This window comes from Notechis scutatus, chromosome 2 (genome assembly GCF_049901735.1).
Source record: "Notechis scutatus isolate UNSWTSFEM ecotype Mainland chromosome 2, rNotScu1.2, whole genome shotgun sequence".
Taxonomy (NCBI): domain Eukaryota; kingdom Metazoa; phylum Chordata; class Lepidosauria; order Squamata; family Elapidae; genus Notechis; species Notechis scutatus.
In genome coordinates this window covers 124,283,003-124,304,054 of record NC_142010.1, presented here as the reverse complement: position 1 = coordinate 124,304,054, position 21,052 = coordinate 124,283,003, and the positions used below count along the sequence as shown (strand labels likewise).

Here is a 21,052-nt window from a genome sequence, read left to right as displayed (position 1 = left end):
TTGTCTAACCATTGATAGAAAAGATCCCAAATTTTATAAACTTGTTTATCCTCTTGTTCTCTAATTTCAAATGTCAATCTACTCATTTCAGCACATTCCAATATTTTCTTAATGATTTCCTCCTGTGATGGTATTTTCTCATTTTTCCAGTTTTTAGCAAATACAATCCTAGCCGCTGTTAATACATTTACAATCAGGTATTTCAAGTCTTTACTATATATTTCAGGTAAAATTCCCAATAAAAATATCTCTGGTTTCAAGTCTATATGTTTTTTTGTCATTTTTTCCAACCACATGTGGATTTTAGTCCAGTATTTTTTTGCATCCGCACAAGTCCCCCACATATGGTAATATGAGCCAGGTGTCTGATGACATTTCCAACATTTTTCGGATTTATTCTTGAACATTCTTGCTATTCTTGTCGGGAGAAAATGCCACCTGTAAAACATCTTATACAAATTTTCTTTATATGCTGTTGACATTGTCATTTTATAATTTTGAGACCACAATTTTTGCCGTTTCTCTAAATCAATCCCATATCCAAAATTCTTCCCCCAAGCAATCATAGTTTCTTTAACGTGTTCTTCTAATTTAGTTTCTAATAAATATCCATACAATTTTTTAATCACTTTTTCATCAGTACCTGTCAAAATCTTATCTAAGTCAGTTTATCATAGAAACCTTCTGTTTTAGAATCTTTATCATACCTTGAATGTATTTGCGCATATGAAAACCAATTCATCTTTATACCTTGTTCCTCTAGTTTTTGCATAGATTTAAGTTGACCCTTTTCATTCAATATTTCACCATATCTAACTGTTTGTTCCTTTATATATGTTATAAGATAAGAAAATGCTTCAATAGTCGATAGCCATACAGGAGTTTTCAAATAACATTGCCTTTTAGTCTTCTCCCAATTTAACCACAGAGCCTCCCGTATATAATGTCTTCTAAAGTACCCCTGTGTTTTAGTTCCCTTGTACCATAAGAAGGCATGCCACCCCAACAACAAATCATGTCCTTCTAATGTCAACAATCTAGTACTTCTTAGTGTTATCCATTCCTTAACCCACATCAGATTTGTAGCTTGGTAGTACAACTCCCAATTAGGCAAACCAAATCCTCCTCTAATTCTAGCATCTTGCAAAAGTTTTAACTTTATTCTTGCTTTTTTACCTTGCCATATATATTTCAACACAATTTTATTTAAATCTTCAAAGTAGTCTTTTCCAAGCCTAACTGGAATTGTTTGAAACAAATATAAAATTCTGGGTAATATATTCATCCTGATTGTTGAAATTCTCCCTATTAGTGACAGTTGTAAGTTTTCCCATTTCGCCAAATCTAGCGCTATCCGCTGTTTAAGTTTAATATAATTATTCTCTTTTAATGTACTACATCTTGCTGTCAAATATATCCCCAAGTACTTGATCTTATTTGTGACCTGAATTTTCAATAGGTCTGCCACTTCTTCCTTTTGTCTTAATAGCATATTCTTTGTCAAAATCTTTGTCTTATCTTTATTTATTTTCAAACCAGCCACCTTTCCATATGTCTCTATCTTTTCTATCAATTTTGATGCTGTTTCTAAAGGGTCTTCTAAGATGAAAACCAGATCATCCGCAAATGCTTGCAGCTTAAATTCTTCCTTTTTGATTTTCATTCCTTTTATATTCTTTTCATCTCTAATATTTCTGTTTAACACTTCCAAAGTTAACACAAACAACAAAGGTGATAGTGGGCACCCTTGTCTTGTTCCTTTTCTTATATTAATAGAGTCTGTCAGTTCTCCCTCTATCATTACCTTTGCCGTTTGCTTATAGTATATAGCTTCTATTGCTTGAATAAATTTTCTAGCAAAACCCATCTGTTCCAACAATAATAACATGAATCACCAATTCACATTATCAAATGCCTTCTGAGCATCTTGAAATATCAGAGCCATTTGTTTTTCAGGATGTGCCTCGTAGTATTCCAAGGTGTCCAAGATTATTCTCATATTGTCTTTAATTTGTCTCTTTGGCAGAAATCCATTTTGATCAGGATGGATAAAATTATTTAAATATTTTTTAAGTCTTTCTGCCAATATTGAAGCAAAGATTTTATAATCTGCATTTAGTAGAGAAATGGGTCTATAGTTCTTAATTTGTAATGGGTCGGCTTCCTCTTTTGGAATAAGTGTAATATAGGCTTCTGACCATGATTTAGGTATCTTCTTCTTTAACATAACTTCATTCATAACTTCTAGCAATGGAAGATTCAACTATTTTTGTAATGTATTATAAAATTCTGCCGGAAGTCCACCTGGGCCTGGTGCCTTTCCATTATTTTGCTTCTTGAGTGCTTCAGTTAACTCCATCATCATTATATTGCTTTCTAACATTTTTTCAGTCTCTTTAGGTATCTGAGGTAAATTAGCATTCTGTAAGTACTGCTTAACTCTTTCCTCATCAATATTCTCTTGCATATATAATTTCCCATATAAGTCTCGAATGATTTCCTTCTTCTCTTTGCTACCATGGCAAACTTGGCCTTGGTCATCTATTAATTGCAATATTTTCCTTGATTCTTTCTCCTTTCTCAATTTGTATGCTAACCATCTACCTGGTTTGTTTGCGTCTTCAAGGTAGTTCTGTTTAGCACCTCTAATTTTCTGTGCTAATTCTTCTTTTTCTATTTGACCCATTTTGTGTTTAATTATATCCATTTTTACCTTGATGTCCTTTTTCTGTGGCATTTTCTGTAGCACTTTTTCAAGTCTTTTATGCTCATCCTCTAGGGCCTTAGAGGCTAGCCTTTTCATAGTATTCCTTTTCCTTGTATAGTCTATTATCAAGCCTCTAACATATGCCTTCATTGTATCCCATACATTCTGAATTGATGTATCTTCTTTTTTGTTTTCTCTAAAGAAAAAAGCCAATTCTTTCTCCATCCACTGTGTGAAGTCTTTTTCCTTTAAAATAGTATTATTTAACGTCCATTTAGATCTTCTTTTTTGTCCTTTCCATTTAATTGTCATTAGATTGTGATCTGCCCAAGTACTTGTTTCAATATTTATTTCTTGAATATTAGATATTAATTCTGTTGACATCCATATCATATCTATTCTGGACCACGATAAGTGTCTATTTGAATAGAAGGTGTATTGTTTAGTTTTAGCATTTCTTTCTCTCCATGTATCTTTTAAGTTTATTTCATCTACCATTTTAAAAAAAGATTTAGGGAGAGTCTTTCTGTTTTGGTTTATTGTTTTCTGTGCTGTATAGTCCAATTTATTATCTACAATTCCATTAAAGTCTCCCATCATAACTATATTAGCATAGTCCAGTTCAATTATTTTCATATGTAATTTTTTGTAGAATTCTTCTTGTTTGTCATTCGGAGCATAAATTGCAATCAGGAGTGTTTTCATATTATTGTCCATTATTTCCACCATTAGTATTCTTCCATCATCATCGGTATAGATCAATTTTGCTGGGGTGGTCTCTTTAATATATAAAACCACTCCTCTTTTCTTACATTGGGTCAAGGAAGTAAATATTTTCCCTAATTTTGGCTGTATCAACAATTGTTCATATTGTTTTTAAATATGTACTTCTTGTAGACAAATTATATCAAATTTTAATTTCTCTAATTTATGAAAGGTTTTCCTTCTTTTAATGGCTGAGTTAAGTCCATTTATATTAATTGTAATCAATTTTTTCTCTTCCATGGTTATATTTTATAGTTAGGTTTAGCAGCTCTCGTAGATCTTAGTTCACGTTCTTTGGCTTCCATCTTTCTACCTACTGCGCCTTCTTCTTTTTCAGTAGCCATTTGGCAGTCCTCTTGGAATTCAATTAGTGAGATCTCTTTTTCTGCCTCTTCCTCTTTCCTTCCAAAAAATTCTGTATAAAATAATTCCGCTTTCTCAATTGAGTCAATTCTATGTCTCTGTTCTTGCCATGTGAACATTAAACCTTCTGGAATCAGCCATCTATAATTCACCTCTTTTTAAAGTAGCATTTTAGTCAGAAATCGGTATTCTCTTCTCATCTCTCTCACTCTTCTGGGTATTTGTTTCAAGACCACAATCTCCTTGTCTTTGTATTTCAATGTTTTCTCTTTTGCCACTTGCAATATTTGCATTTTAATGGCTTTCTTTGTAAATCTAATGTGAACTTCTCTTGTGAAAACTCGATAAACCTCATCTATTCCATCCATCATCTTCTCTTGAGTTATTTCCAAAGCTTCATCCAGTATTTCTATCATTATCTCAGCTAGGTTTTGTCCTTTTTCTTCCTCTACGTTTTGGAATCTAAGATAGAATTCTGATCTATCCATCTCCCATCTCAACATACCACTTTTATCTTGTTCAACCACCGTTAATCTATCATCAATATCTCCAATCTTCTTGTCTCTTTGTTTATCTTCTTCTTCAATCTTTTGGAATCTCTCATCATACTTCAACATCATTTGTTGGATGTTCTCCACTTTTTCATCGGTTTTCCCTGTTCTTTGTTCAATATTCACTGTTCTTTGTTCAATGTTCTCTGTTCTTTGTTCTCTATTCTCTTTTCAATATTCTCTGATCTTGCTTGGATATTTTGAATTCCTTGCATAATCATCTGCAGAGTCACTTTTTCTTGTTCTTTTTCTTGCTTTAACATTGTCTGTATTGAACCTTGTCCTCCAAATGGTGGAGAGGAAGAAGTAGTCGAAGAACCAGGAGCTGTAAATTTCCTACTCATTTTAAGCAATTCAATATCTTCAGGTTCTTCTAAACCTTAATCCAATTGTGAAGTAACCAATTATAGTTCAAAATAAAAATAGTAGAAAAAAGAAGCCCAATAATAATAATAAAAAAAGAAAAAAAAGGAGGACAAAATTTCTTCAGGTTCTTGTATACCTTACTCCAATCAATAGTTAGATAAAGAAAAAGACTTAAAAGAAAAAAGGAAAAGAAAAGGAAAAGGAAAAACTCTTCAGGTTCTTCAACACCTTAATCCAATTGAAAGGCCTCAAATAGAAAAAAGTGCATAAGAATAAACCAGAAAGGTAGATGAAAAAACAAAAATACCAGGAAAGGAAAAAAAAAAGGCTTTTAAGGCTTTCCCTTTAAAATAAAAAGCAAGCGTAGAGATTGGACTTCAAAAAAAAAAAAAAAAAAGAAAGAAAGAAAGAAAGAAAAACAAAGACAAGCTCCAATGAAGCCAAAAACCCAAATAGTTATTACAAAAAAAAAAAAAAAAGATTAAAAAAAATACAATAAAGCTGGTGAGGAGGGATAGCACAACTTAGGAAAAGTAAAAAGGGCACACTGCACTTTGTTTAATTATCCAAGGCTCATTATAATTCTCTTCTCCAAAACTTATCACCTTTTTCCCCCTACATTTCAACACCAGACTCCAGCTGTTGATAGAAACCCAGAAGAGCACCTGCAATAATACTCTCCCGTGCTCTTCCCTCTATCTTATGAAATAGCAATGTCCTTGAAAAAGAGTCTCAGTTCTTTCTTTCTCAGCTTTGTCTGGTCACAGGGAAATAGAATATTTTCAAGCCTCTAGTTGGCAGTGTTACAAAGTTTCTTTGCTCTCACTTTCCCACTCCTTTTCCGACCAGGATATAATAAGAATTAATAAAAAAAGAAAAAGATATTTTTTTAAAAATGAAATAGCTAAAGGGAGCCTCTAGCCTAAAATATTACAAAATCAAAAAGGAGAAGAAAAAAATAGATATAAATGAAAAAAACAGTCCAGATAATATATAGAAGATCCAGCAATGAGAAAAACAAAACAAAACATTACTTTGACATTCCTGTTTAAAATCGCCGCTTAATCACTTCTGTCAAAACTTTTACAGATTCTTTCTTTTCCTTAGGGTGTCCTTTCAGATCTTAGAATAAAAAAAAAAAGTTCTCACCAAACCGGCACACTCTTTCTTTCTGTTCTCTTTCGTTTCGGAGCTGTCCCAACTTCAGCAGCTTTAATGGCTGCCTCTTTGCCGCTGGCAAGAAGAGCTTCTCCTGGATCTACCAGGGACTTTGCGGTATCCCTGGGATCGACAGGATGCACTCTTCACTTTCACTGTCTCTTCGGGATGGTTTAGATCCGATAGGACCGTCCAGGAACAAAGATATCGGCAGCGATCTCAGACCTCCAAGATCGCATGCCATATCGTCGCGACGCCAGCTCCGCTTTCCTAACATGACACTTATTGAGCCTTTTATTTAAGTTCAATTAACAGCTTGTTCCAAGATAGAGGCTGCTCTTAAGTGAGCCAATTCAGAGGATCCCTCTCATTTCTCCAAATTGCTGCATCAAATTGCTCCCAAACACTGGGGAGAATCGGAGGGGCTACCTGGATGGATAAGGAGCATTGAATTGGGACAAAGTGATACAGAGGGGCCAATAGCCTCATACCACTAAGGTTTCATTAGGGAGAAGGGCCACCTTTTCAACCCTCAGGAAATTCCCAAATGAGATATAACAAAACCAAGTTTTTTTGTTTTTTTTTTAAACCCCAGTGTTATGGATAAGGATTTAGTTTAGTTAAAAGTATATATAATAAAAGTCAGAGCTTTCTATCAATACAAGATGAATGATTAAGCCCCTTTACCACCACCACCCTGACCTCTATGGCTGAGTATCCTCTGGCTATCCAATAAAAGGAGTGCAATAAAAGACGAAGTCTTATATTGAACAATCAGAGACCCAGTGGCTTCCCTATCCGGAATTTTCTTTCTAAACTGGAAGAGGTTTTTCATATTTTCAGTCAGGTTTTTTTTTTTTTTTCAGGCCGTGTTGTGTGAAAGTATAAAGATTGTCTCTCTCACACAAAGCATCTCACGTACACTTTTAGGCTCTACACACTCTTGATTCCCATGTGTTTCCTGTATGCATGGCATCACTTAGTGCTTACTCATGTTTTTTCCCCCCTCTCACCCCATTTCTAAAACACATCCAGTTCTCTGTCCCTAAATATTCTCATTTGTATTACTTTAATTTAGGTTCTTTGCTCTGCTCCATGTAGTTGAGACGTGTCTATCTCGTTTTAGGCTGAGATGCATCTACTTTTCTTTGATATATGTTGTAAAGTTCTGTTGGTCCGTAGGATCATTTCGACAAGCGGCATGGGGGATTCTTAACTTGAAGGCCCGTTTTCTAAGTTGTATGATTTGAAATTGTAAAATTTCATATCTTGGATTTGTTTTCTTTTTATTTAAAAAAATAGATTCTTCTTTCTCCGCCTCAATATTTTTTCCAGATTTAATAAGTGTGTTCTTTGAGAGGATATCTGGAGTGACATCTGGTCTGCCATAGATGGATGATGACTTTTTAATGTCTTGGAGCTTGAAGATTCAGAGGTGTTTGTGATGTTCCACAGTTGTGCAATAGCTTGTGTGACAGCATAAATACAAATATGGGAAAGGTCTTCCTTGGCTTGATGGTGTTTCCTTTGACTTCTACATCCAATGTAAATTCATTTGTGATGGGCTGCTTAATCTAACCCAAAGTAAGATTAACCCACTGCTGTCTGCCTCTTAATTCTGGTTCATTTGGAAATCAACACTGTCACAATGCAGTCTTTAAAAATGCTTTCATGGAAATAAGCCCTATGAAATTCACAATGTATGCAACTGGACATTCCCACATTCTCTTAGTGGGAATGCTTGATTTCCTTGAGTTTGTTTCAAGAATTACTACCATATTAAGTATGCTCTTTATTAAGTGGAGTATATTGGTAAAGGTGTTTCACCAGGAGTAGGGAGAGCACGGCTTTGGTACACTTTCTGCCACAACAGCTTTTCTGGAGACTTGGATGTAATGGCTCGCACTCAGCCCAGTGGCCCTCACAAGGTTGTGATGAGCAACAGCACCATAATAATAACAGGATAAACAGAGTTGGAAGGGACCTTGGAGGTCTTCTAGTCCAGCCCCCTGCTCAAGCAGGAGACCCTCTACCACTTCAGACAAGAAGTAAGGTATAAATACCTCAGTGAGGTATAAATCAGATCAATGAATGTCACAAAAGAATGTGCAACTTTTCAGGTTCTCCAGGACTTCTCATCAAATAAAAAGTTACCAAAAATAGTGGTCAAGGAAGAAATAAATAGGTCCCCAACTTAGGGCTGGTATTTTAGCCATGCATTCTATTGTTCAAAGCGATTTTTGAAAGAAAGATTTCATGTAGTCATTTGCTTTATATCCCCCTTTCTTTAGAAGCTAAAGTGGCTTATAACTTATGACCATTGGTTTAATGACTTATGACCAGTCCTCAGTTTTATGACCATTGCAGCATCCCCCAGGCCACAGGATGAAAATTGACATGTATTTAAGATATCCCGGGGTCACGTGAATACCATTTGCAGCCTTCCCAGCCAGCAAACTCAATGGGAGAGGAGCTGGTTTTACTTCATGACCACATGATTCACTGAATAGCTGCAGTGATTCGCTTAGCTTACTGTGTCAAGAAAGGTCATAAAATGGGGCGAAACTCACTTAATACCAAGTGCACCAAGTGCACCGCATGCTAGCTAGGAATTATGGAAATTGAATCTTAATGCAGTCCAGGAGCCCAGAGAGCTCCTAGCCTACCCCAAGCATGTCACAGGGCTGACTGATGGCATTTTGGAAAAGGAGCCCACCCCCCCCCCCCGCACTTTCCCAGCACAGAAGCAGCCAAGTAGCTGAGTAATTGGCCTTTGCCTTAATGTAGCCCTTCCCCATGCAAAGAAAATTGAATGGCAGTCTTTTTCTGTCCTTGGTCACTTAAGGGTAGGCTAGCCTGGGGAAGGAAGCTGGCTTTTCCACAAGAGAGGACATCACTCTTGTAACATCACAACAGAAAGAGGCTGTATTCCAGCAAGAGCCTGAGCGGTTGGAGGAATGTGATGCTGTGGTTGGTATCAGGTTTCTTCTCTGCAGCCAAGTTGGCTAGAAGCACCTCGGCTCTTGAAACATAAATGGGATAATCTCCCACAGAGAAGCATGGGAGATGGGGTATTAAAACCTTGTGCCAAACTCCATTTTCAGGACAAAACCTGGGCCTGTGTTAACAGCTGTATACTATCATGCCATACCTGAGTTCCCCCGCCCCCTTTTCTCTCCTGCACAGAGTTTTTGGGTTTATTAACTGGCATTGCCTATTGCCTGTGGATAAATCATATTGTACATCACCGTTAACAAACCACAATATGTTTGTCTAAGCCAAAGCAAACCATAAATGGCTTTGAGTAATGGCCTGGTTCACAGACCACGCTAAAACAGAGCATGGTATGATGTTGGATTAGCAATTGCAGATTGTTAACAGATGGTGATTTGGTATGTTGTACCAATACACCTGTTATTTATTTATTTATATTTATTAAACATATTTCTACTGTACCAGGATTTTTTAAAAAATGCTGATGGCTCGCATGAAATAAAGAATATAGATAAAATATCGACAGTACCGTCTAAAAGTCAGAAATAAACCGAAGAATAATATGCTTCTTAAGTTTTATATTTATGTTAGCAAAGTGGAACTATAGGATGGGGTCAGATCCTGTTGCACTCACACTGTACTCACCCAACAAACTGAACTAGAAGCCCATCAAGTTAGCGTTATGTGCTATGTGAACTCTGCCATTATGGCTAGTTTTCAATGCTGTGCAAGCCCAGTACAAACACAAAGCTAATCCATGGATATGTATTTTTAAAAAGTACATTGTTTCTGAAGTGCCTGACAACAGTAACCGCAGCACATTACATGGTTGAACATGAATAACTTCATGATTACAAATAGAAGCAAATACCGTATATGCAGCTTGGGGTGAACTCTGAAATTCTTGGTGCTCTTTGAGCATGGTAGCTTTCTTGCAGATGTTTCATTACCCAGCTAGGAAGTATCTTCACTGAAGATGTTATCTAGCTAGGTAATGAAACGTCTAATGATTACAATTTATTTGTAAAAGCATGGGAAGTTTTATGAATTTGAACAATACAGAGGACTCATTCAGTTCACTACCAATATCTGCATCCTCTTCTATTTATATTAAGAGTCTTAGCAAGTTAAGTCTCTTTTGTATATCACATAGGAAGAGAAATGGAGAAAGTAAGCGAAAACCTAAACAAATCACGGAATGGATTAGCACAACGAATGAATTCTGTAAACTGTAGTTTGCTGCTATGACTGAATCTACAATCTACTCCCAGGAATTTTATACTGTGGAGAAATGGAGTTGCCCAACTAAAGGCTAGGCGAAGACAGAAGTGGTTCAAAAGCAGGATTGGCCACACAAAATAGGAAGTTGTCCTCTGCTGGGGGTCTTCAAACAGAAGTTGGATGGTCATCTTTCAGGACTGCTGCTAGGCAGGGGTGGGATTCAAATTTTTAACAACTGGTTCTGTGGGCGTGGCTTAGGTGGTAGGCGTGGCTTGGTGGTCATGTTATTGGCTGGGTGTGGCCAACTCAATATCACTCAGATCAAGGCACACATCTCCTCGCCTGGCCTCTCATGACTGTGGGGATGCTGCAACAGTCATAAGTGTGAAAAATGGTCATAAGTCACTTTTTTCAGTGCCATTATAACTTTGAATGGTCACTCCACACAAGCAAAGTACCAGCAAAAGAGGGGGAAAAAAACTCCAGAGAAGTTCCTGTGACAGGAAGTCTAGTCCTGCCAAGAATGTAATAAGGGTTAAAGGAGAGGCAGTTTCTGTAAGCAACACCAGAATGTTTCCTTCCTGCCAACCTTACAGGATTAGGCCAGTAATTTCTTCTAACAACTGGTTCTCCGAACTGCTTAGAATTTTAACAACCGGTTCTAGCGAATAGGTGCGGACTGGTAGAATCCCACCCCTGCTGCTAGGGATCCTGTGCTGGGCCAAGGGTTGGACCAGACCACCTCTTAAGGTCCCCTCCAACTATGTCAGGGGTGTCTAACTGACAGCCCACAGGCCAGATGCATCACATTTAGAAGCTCTTGTTGCATTGAGTGTTCTTCAGAGAACTTACTGCCTTCTATTTGAGATGATCTTTGAACAGTGCCACCTGCCTTCAGCTTGGTTTTACATGTTTCTTGGAGGCAAATGGAACTGCAAATGTGTTAAAAATATTGCCCTGTCCACAACCAACTGTACCCAACACATCATATTCGAAGCAGAGGTATTCTGAACAATAGAGATCCACAAGTTTGAGGAAAGATCTTGCCTTGCTATATCCTCGGTGCTACCCAAATTAAGTTAACGGTTTGGACAATATTTGATATTTGCAATATCAAATTGAAATAGGCATCTTCCCCTATTCAGCCTGGTGGTGATCCTGTGATTTCCTGTTGGTGATGACACCAGCTTTAGAATCATAAATAACCTCAGTCACAGTTCTGAGAAGGAAGTTATATGAAGATTGCAGGCTCGTTCAATAAGTATTTCCATATAATGATTTTACTCGGGGGGGTTTCAGTTTTCAGAGAAAAGACGGAACATTTTGCCTTTATCTCAGATAGAATGTTGAGAGTTCTGAAGTTATTAATATGGACCATAAACCTCTCCATGAACTTTTATTGGGAAGCATGAGAATGGGTTTGATTGGGGACTGTTTTTCCTGACTGATCAACTAACAAACTCCAGATTTTCTTATAACCTGTCACATTATTAGTTCATACCTCTCAGAATGGTAAATGCAGTTCATTTTCCCTTAAGCACTTTCCTAGTTCATAAATTTACTCATATGTAGTGAACCTTTGGGGATCAGATGTTTTGTATAGGCAAAAAGGTCATGGATCGCTTTTAAGGGATGGAGCAGGATTTGAATATATGCAGGCTTGGGTGATGGATCATTATTAAGACAAGAATTGCTTCAGAATGAAGTTCTGGGAATCAGTGGTTCCTCAGTTATGGTCTGGGAACCTCTGGAGATCCACAAGGGAAGCATACATGGTCCCTGGTGCAGCAGAAAATAATTTAAAAATAATAATTTTGGTCATTGGTCTTGCTCAAAATCTTACAAGGTCGCCCAATAAACTTTTAGTAATCATTTTAAAGTTGGGCTCCTAGGGAGCCAATTGAGAAGAGACTCACATTTGCCAAGTTCTGATCCCTTCTTTATGTGGTGGGCCTCAGGCGCTTTTGAACATGACCAAAATGGTCTGTATGAAGGAAAAGACTGACAATTTCTGACCTGGTTAAAATATTCTAATCCAGGACCGCAAGCCTCTTTGCTCTCCAGTCTTGTTGAGATTTACATCTCTTAGAAACTCATGCAGGATGAGATATGTAGACTCAACCCAAGGCAAGGATAAGGATGCCATTGAATAGTTGCCCAAATCAATGTAAGGTCTGGGGTGGTACACGGTCTAAAAAAGTTGTCAGTGGCTCAACTTGGCTCAGAGACTATATGGACTCACCTACCTCAAAATTCTGCAGATCTGGGCTCAAAAAATATTTTCCCAGAGATAAGCCCCCCCCCCTCCAATCTGACTTGTTTTACCAACAGGCCCTTGCAACCAATTAGTTTCCAAACATTTTCAAAATGGGTGGTTATAGCAGTGCAGAGATGCTTATTTATACTGAAACAAATGCAACTGGATTTACATCTTACCTTAAAACCATCTGTTTATATTATTTGAGTTAAGGAATAAAAGGGTAGGAGGTTTCATAATAAGGATTTTAGCTTTTTCCATTCTTCATATTGAAATAATCAACAGTGGAGTCTTCAAAATAGTACCCCGAATGACAGCATAATTTTTGATCTCCATGACTGGGGGCTTAAAAATCTGAATGGAGCCTTCAAACACACACACACAAACACCTGTATATGTAATCACTTCCTCCTCCTTTCAAGGATTTTTAAAGTTGCATAAAATATTGATTTATCCTACCATTTGTTCATTATGTTGACATACAGTATGTATATAATATAGAGTCAAGGTGATGGAATAGTTAAAACAGGTAGCCCTCAATTTACAACTAAATGACCATTCAAAGTTACAACAGCATTGAAAAAGTGACTTATGATCACTTATGGCCATTGAAACATCACTGTGTGGTCACATGATCAAAATTTGGATGCTTGGCAACTGGCATGTATTTATGACAGTTGCAGTCTCCTGGGGTCATGTGATCAGCTATTGCAACCTTCTGACAGGAAAGTCACTTAAGTCACTTCCTTAGCAGTGGAAATGTTGGGGCTCTATTGTGGCTGTGAGTTGAGGCTCACCCATGTGTTGGACTAGGATTAGAGAAACCCAAATTCAAGTCCACGGTCAACCATGGAAGCTGGTTGGTGATCTTGAACTGGTTATTGTCTCTCAACTCAATCACAACCTCATAGGGTGATTATTAAAGAGGAAAAATGGAGGATGGAGAACTGCATCTATTGCCCTAGGACAGAGGTCTCCAAACTTGGCAACTTTAAGACTTGTGGCCTTCAACTCCTAGAATTCCTCAGCCAGCATAACTCTTTTAAATAATTGCAAAGATGGAGTCATCCAGATCTATTAGAGAATTGTGGGAGTTGAAGTCCACAAGTCTTAAAGCTGCCAAGTTTGGGGACCCCTGCCCTAGGATCTAGACCAGGGGTGTCAAACTCACATCATCACAGTGGCGTCACATAACGTATTGGGACTCCCCCCACCTTTGCTAAACCAGGTGGGGGCGGGGCAACCATGTGACACCTCTAGCCTGCGCGCTGAAAGTTTGACAGCCCTATTCTACAGTAGAAAAAGTTTATTTATATCTTACAAATAAATAGTTGATGTGTACATAAGGTTTATATTTGTGTGTGCATGTGTGTGCTCGCATGCTCATATCCGCCTCTCAGTCCATCAGTGTGCATGCATTCAAGCACTAAGCGTGAAAGCTACTTCATACGTTAAGGGAACTGTTTTTCCTTCTCTCTGAAAATAATGAAAGTGAAGAGGTGAGCGGAGAGTAACTTGACTATTCTAAAAACATTCCATGTCTTCATTTGAAGATTCCTATTTTTAGAGCCCCGGATGCCTTTCTAAAAGGCTATAGATTACACTGGCTTTTTCCTACAGGGACAATTTATGTTAAAGTACTTGGCATTTCAGACTGCACCACTGGAAAGACCTGTAAGATTGCATGTAGGAAGGGACAGAAGTGCCATCAATCAATCCCTGCTGCTGCTTTTTCTTTTTTTAACGTGCCATTTATCATTATGACGGGATGCAAGCAAAAACACGGATTTTCACCTTGAATTTGTGACTTTAAGAAACCACTCGCATTTAAAGTCGGGGGGAAAATAATAATAAGGGGAAGAAAGCCTTAGTAACCAGGTTCCAGGGTCTAACAAACAGAGATGTTCTTCTTTTACCTGCAGAATGTTTTTTTTTCCTCGTAGAAAAACATATATAGCTCAGCTGAATTTAAATAGGGAAGAGAGAGAGAGAGAGAGAGAGGGAAAAAAACCCCAGAGGTTGGCTTGGAGGTCTGAAGGCCTGGCTCTACTTATAAATCCAGCTCTGGTCTGTGTGGGGCCTTCTCTAAAAGAAAAAAAAAATCTTTCCCCCTCTCTAAGCATCTATGTAATGGAGGGCTGGTAGTCTCTCATTAAAAGCAAAACTCCAAAGCACTGGGTCTCGATGCAGTTGAAGACTTTACAAGCTCCAAACCTAATATTATAATTCTTTCTTTTCTCATGTCTAGTGATGGGATCCCTCCTTACAGAATCGGGAGCAAGAAGCATCTCCAGAGGGAAATGCACCGCAGCGTCAAGGCCAACGGGCAAGTTTCTCTACCTCACTTTCCGGTAAGTCCTTTTGGAGTTGACGAAGCATTTTATTAAAAAAAGCATCCATTTGTTTGGTCCATAGATGAATGAATTCAAAGGCCAACTAGGATGTGGATCGATAGTTTTGAATTCAGGTAGTCCTCGATTTACAATCATTTGTTTAGCGGTCATTCGAAAATGACACCGGCCATTCGAAAAAGCGACGTGAGATCCTCACCTTTACAACTATCACGGTCGTGTGATCAAAACATGGGCGCTTGGAAATTGCCACGTGTTTACCATGGTTGTAATATCCCAGGGTCATGTGATTCCTATTTGCGAACCTACCCAGCCAGCTTCCAACAAGCAAAATCAACGGGGGATTCACTTAACAGCCATGTGATTCACTTAATAACTGCAGTGGTTCGCTAAGTGACCGTGGCAACAAAGGTCATGAAATCAGGCACAACTCACTTAACAGCCACAGTGTTTTGCAATGGAAATTCTGGCCCCAATTGTGGTCGTGAAACAAGGACTACCTGTAATTTTTTTTTATCAGTTTGTATTGGGATTCATGTACTTGTCTTTGACCCGGAGTCCTCCAGAATGGTGGAAGGCTATGAATATTGCAAAATAAAGAATGACAGAGATTGTGATTCCCTGTTGTAAAGATAACTGGAAAGATAATTTGCTAAAATGATAAAATAGTACCCTTCCCACCTGTTTTACTAATGTTGCTTAGATATATTGGATTTGTTTTATCCACCACAGAGAGGTTCATTTTGCTCTGGAGGATGTTGGCCCAGGTGCTATCAAAGTAGACCGGATCTAGGAATCTGCTTTGGGCTAGGCCAGCCTTTTAGGCACCAAGCCCTGGTGTGTGTGTGTGTGTGTGTGTGTGTGTGTGTGATTGACAATCCCATCCTGCGCCCCTTTCTGAGGACCGCATCTCTGCTGTTTGAGAGGGTCGGATAAACGAAAATAGGGTAGCGCCCAGAGAAAAAGAACAGATATACAGGTAGTCCTTATTGACTACAGTTGAGCCTAAAATTTCCACTGCCAAGCAAGTTTTGCCCTATTTTTCGACCTTTCTTGCCACCGTTGTTAAGTGAATCACTGCAGTTGCTATGTTGGTAACACGGTTTTTCATTGAGTCTGGCTCCCCCATTTGCTTGTCAGAGGGCCGCAAAAGGTGATCACATGACCCTGGGACACTCCAACCATTATAAACACATGCCAGTTGTCAAGCGCCTGAACTTGATCATGTGATGCCTACAACAGCTGTGGGGGAAAAAACAGTCATAAGTCGCTGTTTTCGGTGCCGTTGTGACTTCGAACGGCCACTAAACGAATGGTTGTAAGCTGAGGACCACCTGTGTAAGTGGACTTCCATAGAATACAACATAACAATTCTTTTTAAAAAGAGAGAGAGGGAGAGAGTTATATTGTATACTTTCCAAAGAGATTCCCAATTGGTTTGAGAATTCTTCCTGTTATTTGGACCTGAAAATTTTCCTTTCCGCTTTCCCCCCCTTCTCTCTTTTTTTTTTAGAGCTATGGAGAACAACTATAGGGGAGGTTTAGAATCTGCCCTAAGATGAGATCAATGAAAACATGACTTGGACTCCTGACCCAGCTTGGGAGTTTCTGGAAGCATCTGGCTAGCAGCTATTAGTGGGGAAATGTTGGGCTGGGATGATTGTTGGTTGAATCCACCAGATGTCTTGGACGAGAAGTTCCAAGATTTCCTAGCCAAAGGCTGGCCTGGACGATTCCTTTCCCCTAGGCTCTGGGTCTGACATGCCTTGTGTATGTGTGTGTGTGTGTGTGTGTGTGTGTGTGTGTGTCATTCGTGGCTAGATGATTGGTAGAACTGGGCTTATTGTTTTATCCTGCTCCTTTGCTGCTGCAGGACAGCTCTAAAATGCCTGCTTCCTCCCTCTATTGATCATGTGATGAATCGGCTTGAGGGTGGTAAAGAGAAAGGGGCGGGCGGGGGAAATCCTCTTGAATCTCACTGTGAACTTCCACAGCTGCTTTATTTTATTTTACGGCTTTTTTTTTTTTTTAAGTGCTTTTCATTTGCTGTTCTGCTTCGGGATGTCAAAGAGTGAGAAACCACCAGGAGGAATTATGTTCTCATTGAAGTCACTGGGCGTTCTGGTATTTGTTTAAGCAGAGCCAGGATTTCTCCCCCCTTTTAGCAACTGCTAAGGCAGGAAATAGATTTCCCAGGTCCTTCAAAGGAAAAAGGATATTTGCACCCAAAAGTCTCCCCTCACCTCCCATTCCGCCCCCATCCTAGGTCTTCTTGCTTGTTGGCTTCCATGCAAGCAGTTAATTGAATAGGGTTTGTTTGGAAATTTGAGTTCTTTTCTCGTCTAAAGTACAGAGGGTTTCAGGGTGATATGCTGTGTAATTCTCGTGGTGCAGCTTTCTTTAGCATAGGGTCTTCTTAATATGTTGGACTAGAGCTCCATCATCAATCATCTCCAGCCTAGTAGGGCAAATTGAGTACAGCTCCCATCATCCCCAGTCAACGTAGTGAAACAGAGGTGTGGAATAGGGGAGCCCACGTTTTTGGAGGACACAAATTTGAGGGTGTCAATTGGAAGTGAATAAGCAAGTACAAGCTGGAGGATTTTAAGAAGAAACTGGATGGTCATTTGTCTGAAATTGTATAGGGGTTCTTGCTAGAGCAGCAGGTTGGACTAGAAGACCTCCAAGGTCCCTTCCAACTCTGATGAAGTTCTATGTTCGAAACTGATTTTGTGATTAATGTAAGCAGATTCAACTTCTTGTTCTCTTAAGGGATGAGAAATCCCAGGTGAAATATGTCTCTGAGATGGATGGGGATTGTCTAGGACACAGGTATCCAAACTCACAGCATCACGTTGCCGTCACGTGACGTTTTGCTATGTTTCCGCCACCCCCTTTGTGGAGCTGGGATGGGCGTGGCCTGCGTGTGATGCATCTGGCCTGCAGGCCGCCAGTTTGACACCCTGGTCTGGGGTCCTTGGTGCTCTCTGAGCTTGGTTGTTTACTTGCAGATGTTTCATTAGGTAACGTCATCAATGCTGATTTATGGTACTAGCACTGATGCCGTTATCTAGTTGGGTAACAAAACGTCTGCAAGAAAACAACCAAGCTCAGAGAGCTCCAAGGACCTCCATTTCAACCCTGAACTACAAATAATTTCCTTTATTGGTGTCTAGGGTTTGCATGTCCCTGTGTATTTATTTATTGGTATGTTTGTTTATAGTATTTTCTTTGACTTCTACCCTTTAAAAAAAAAAAGTTCTCTACAGCTTCTGCTTGTAAATTAGATTATTTTGTCCTGGGGCGTGCAAATCGACTTTCTCTGTAAGGCAGTGCTTTGATCAGGAAGCTGAATAGAGCCAGCTTGTGTAAGAGTGACAATTTCCTGCAGAGTTGCCTTTTTCTCCCCTCGCATCATTTCTGAAGCTAAGTGGTTACCAGAGAGAGAGAGGCCCTACCTCACCTCATGGGCAGTCTGTGAAAGCCTTGGCAGTTCAGCTCCCCCTCTTTAAAAAAAAAAACCTCAAAAAAAAAAAAAACAACCCGCCCCAAACCAAAAAAAAAAAAAAAAGTATTGTGTGTATGTTTGTGTATCCAGAACTGGAGGGCGAAGAAGGCAAGAAACGGGACTGCTTGTGGGGAGATGAGAGGAGAATAGGGAAGGGGCGGGAGGGAGCCTTTTCCCGCTCCCTTCCTGGCTTCTTTCGGCAGTGATTTTTGCTTGCCTTTTCATATTCCAGCCTTGATTTGGAGGTGCTGCGTTTTCCCTTGATAGATCTGCTGGAGGCAGCCAGGCGCAGCAGTGTAGCCGTTTGCCCGTAGCAGCTTCCTTCATTTTCTGTACAAAGAGATGGAGGGCAGGGAGGGGGGAAGAAGAACAGAGGGAGAGAGAGGGAGAAAGATCCAGGACACTGTTGAGACAACACTACCTCAAAGGTGCCCAGTGTGTAGCCAGGAAATAAATTACCAGCCCTTCTCTGATCTGCCACCATTTGACTCCTTTTCTTTCCCTCCCTCCTCCGCTCCCTTCCCCTTTTTCTGCCCCCCCCCTCCGTCTTATTTTTATTTTAATTTCCAACTCCTTTCTGTTTATACTTTACTTTTATTCCTTGAGTTAAAGTCTCTCTCTCTGTGTGTGTGTGTCTCTCTCCCCCTCCCGCCTCTGAGTTTTCCATTTGATGTTTGACAACAGTCTTTGAAGATTTTCTACTTCAGAGTAGCTACTGATGGGCTGGTTGTACTACAGAGAGAACAAGCAGGGTTCCTCGGAGTGCGACCAACTGCTCCTGCCGAAGGCAAACGCTATTGGGGAAGATGTCACTCCATGAGGCCACAGCACTTGCTCATAAAAATCCAAAGCAGACCATGCCTAGTTGCGGTCGTCTTTTCATCCAAACATGGAGACACAACAAGCTGAACGGAGCCAGCCAGCCGGCTCCTCAAACTGAGCTGCTTTCTCTCGCGCTGCTTGTTAAACTTGGCTTATTGTCTCTGTCCCTGCTCTGTGTAGAGAACCCACCGGCTCCCCAAGGAAATGACCCCCGTGGAACCCGCCACCTTTGCGGCCGAGCTCATCTCTCGGTTGGAAAAGCTCAAGCGAGAACAAGAGACCATGGATTGCTTGGAAGAGAGGCTGCAGCAAATCACAGAGGTAGGGACCTGACCCCCTCCCTTTGCATGGGTTCCTGCTTGGTGGCTCCCCCTTTGCTGAAGGGGAGGGTGGGTGAGAGGATGGGCGGGAAGAAGAGGAGGCATATGAAGAGGGGAGAGAGAGAGGGGAGAGAGGGAGGGAGAGGGAGAGGGAGAGGGAGGGAGAGAGAGAGGAGAGGAGAGAGAGAGAGGAGGGAGGGGAGGGAGAGAGAGAGAGAGAGAGAGAGAAAGAGAGAGAAAGAATGAGAATGAGAGATAGAGAGGGAGGGAGGGGAGGGGGGAGAGAGAGAGAGAGAGAGAGAGAGAGAATGATTCAATCTTGGCTCAGGTCATCCTTCCGTGAAGAAGGAGGGCCAGGTGTGGAGAGGCACTGCAGTCACACAAGCTAATGAAACCAGAGCAACTGCCAGCTGAGGTCTCTTGTGGGTATGTGCACAGATTCCTCAAATTCTGTCAGCATCTATATAACTAGGCACTGACCCCAGATGTCTGTCAAGGGGCAGGAAGGCATAATGCCTGAAGAGCTTTACGTTGAGCTCTGCTGATTGAGTCATTGACCTTCACGTTTTGTCCTGAAGGATGACGAGAAGGAGATCTCTGACACGCCTGTCGCTGCTCAGGGCAACCGAGAGCTTGTAGCCGTGCAACATCCGCAGCACCCCCTCACGCTCCTTCCCACCGGAAGCTACGAAGATGATCCTCAGGCCATTCTGGATGACCACCTGTCCCGCGTGCTTAAGACTCCCGGGTGTCAGTCTCCCGGCATGGGACGGCATAGTCCTCGCGCTCGTTCCCCCGACCGACTCCCGGGGGGCAAGTTCCTCCTAGCCGCCCCGGGCAAGACCGCCGTGCCCGCGGCTTGCGCTCTTCTCAGCAAAGGATTTGTCACCAAGCAGACCACCAAGCATGTTCACCATCACTACATCCACCACCACACCATCCCCAAAACGAAAGAGCAGATAGAAGCTGAGGCAGCCCAGCGGGTCCAATGCTTGTGTAGTGGGGGCAGCGATTATTACTGCTATCCAAAATGTAGAGGACACGCGAAGGGGGCGGACCTTCCTGTTGCTCAGCTGGAGCCATTTGGGTGAGTTTCCTCTTGGGGGAAAAGTTCTAATGGCTGGGGGTGGCTGGGATTGGTCCATACTTGCCGAATTGTGCCTGTTTGTCTAGGAGTTGGTGCGATGAGGAGAGAGGGGAGATAGGACCAGGGAGGAGAAGCCTGTCCAATAGGGGCATGAGGTTTTAGCAGAACTCTTGCTGTGTAGTGACTAGCCACCAGAGACTAAGTGTTGCTCTTATCTCTCTCTCTGGTGGAAGCCTCAGCAGAACTGGGACCCTTCCCAAAAGGAACTGTAAGCTCCAGGATGGCCTCGTCCTGCCAGGTGGAGAAGGAGGTGGTCTCCCTGCCCCACCAGGCATACCGCTACCCAGTGGGGAAGCCGATCGCTCCCAGAACGTCTGGCAGTGGATGTTGGAGAGTGAAAGACAATCTAAGCACAAGCCCCATAGGTAAATATCAGCTGTCTGCAACACTCTTGCTCCTGGTAAATATTTATCTATTACACAGCTGTCTATTTTTACAATCCCTAAAAAACAAATGAAGCTCTTTTGCTCCTCTGGTTTAATATGAAAGCTGTTCCACGGAACCAGAAAAACCACAAAAATG

The 21,052-nt window shown here is 40.7% G+C and overlaps 1 protein-coding gene across 5 annotated transcripts in view; it reads left to right on the top strand.

The window, feature by feature from the left end:
- The window catches only part of AXIN2 (axin 2), a 54,935-nt gene that overhangs the window by 17,052 nt on the left and 16,831 nt on the right, over nt 1-21,052 (top strand). For all 5 annotated transcript variants that reach the window (XM_026678789.2, XM_026678790.2, XM_087956088.1 and 2 more), the window contains 4 exons: nt 14,631-14,733; nt 19,244-19,384; nt 19,962-20,470; nt 20,704-20,895. In XM_026678789.2, the coding sequence (XP_026534574.2) occupies nt 14,631-14,733; nt 19,244-19,384; nt 19,962-20,470; nt 20,704-20,895 (945 nt within the window). The remainder of the gene's footprint in view (nt 1-14,630; nt 14,734-19,243; nt 19,385-19,961; nt 20,471-20,703; nt 20,896-21,052) is intronic.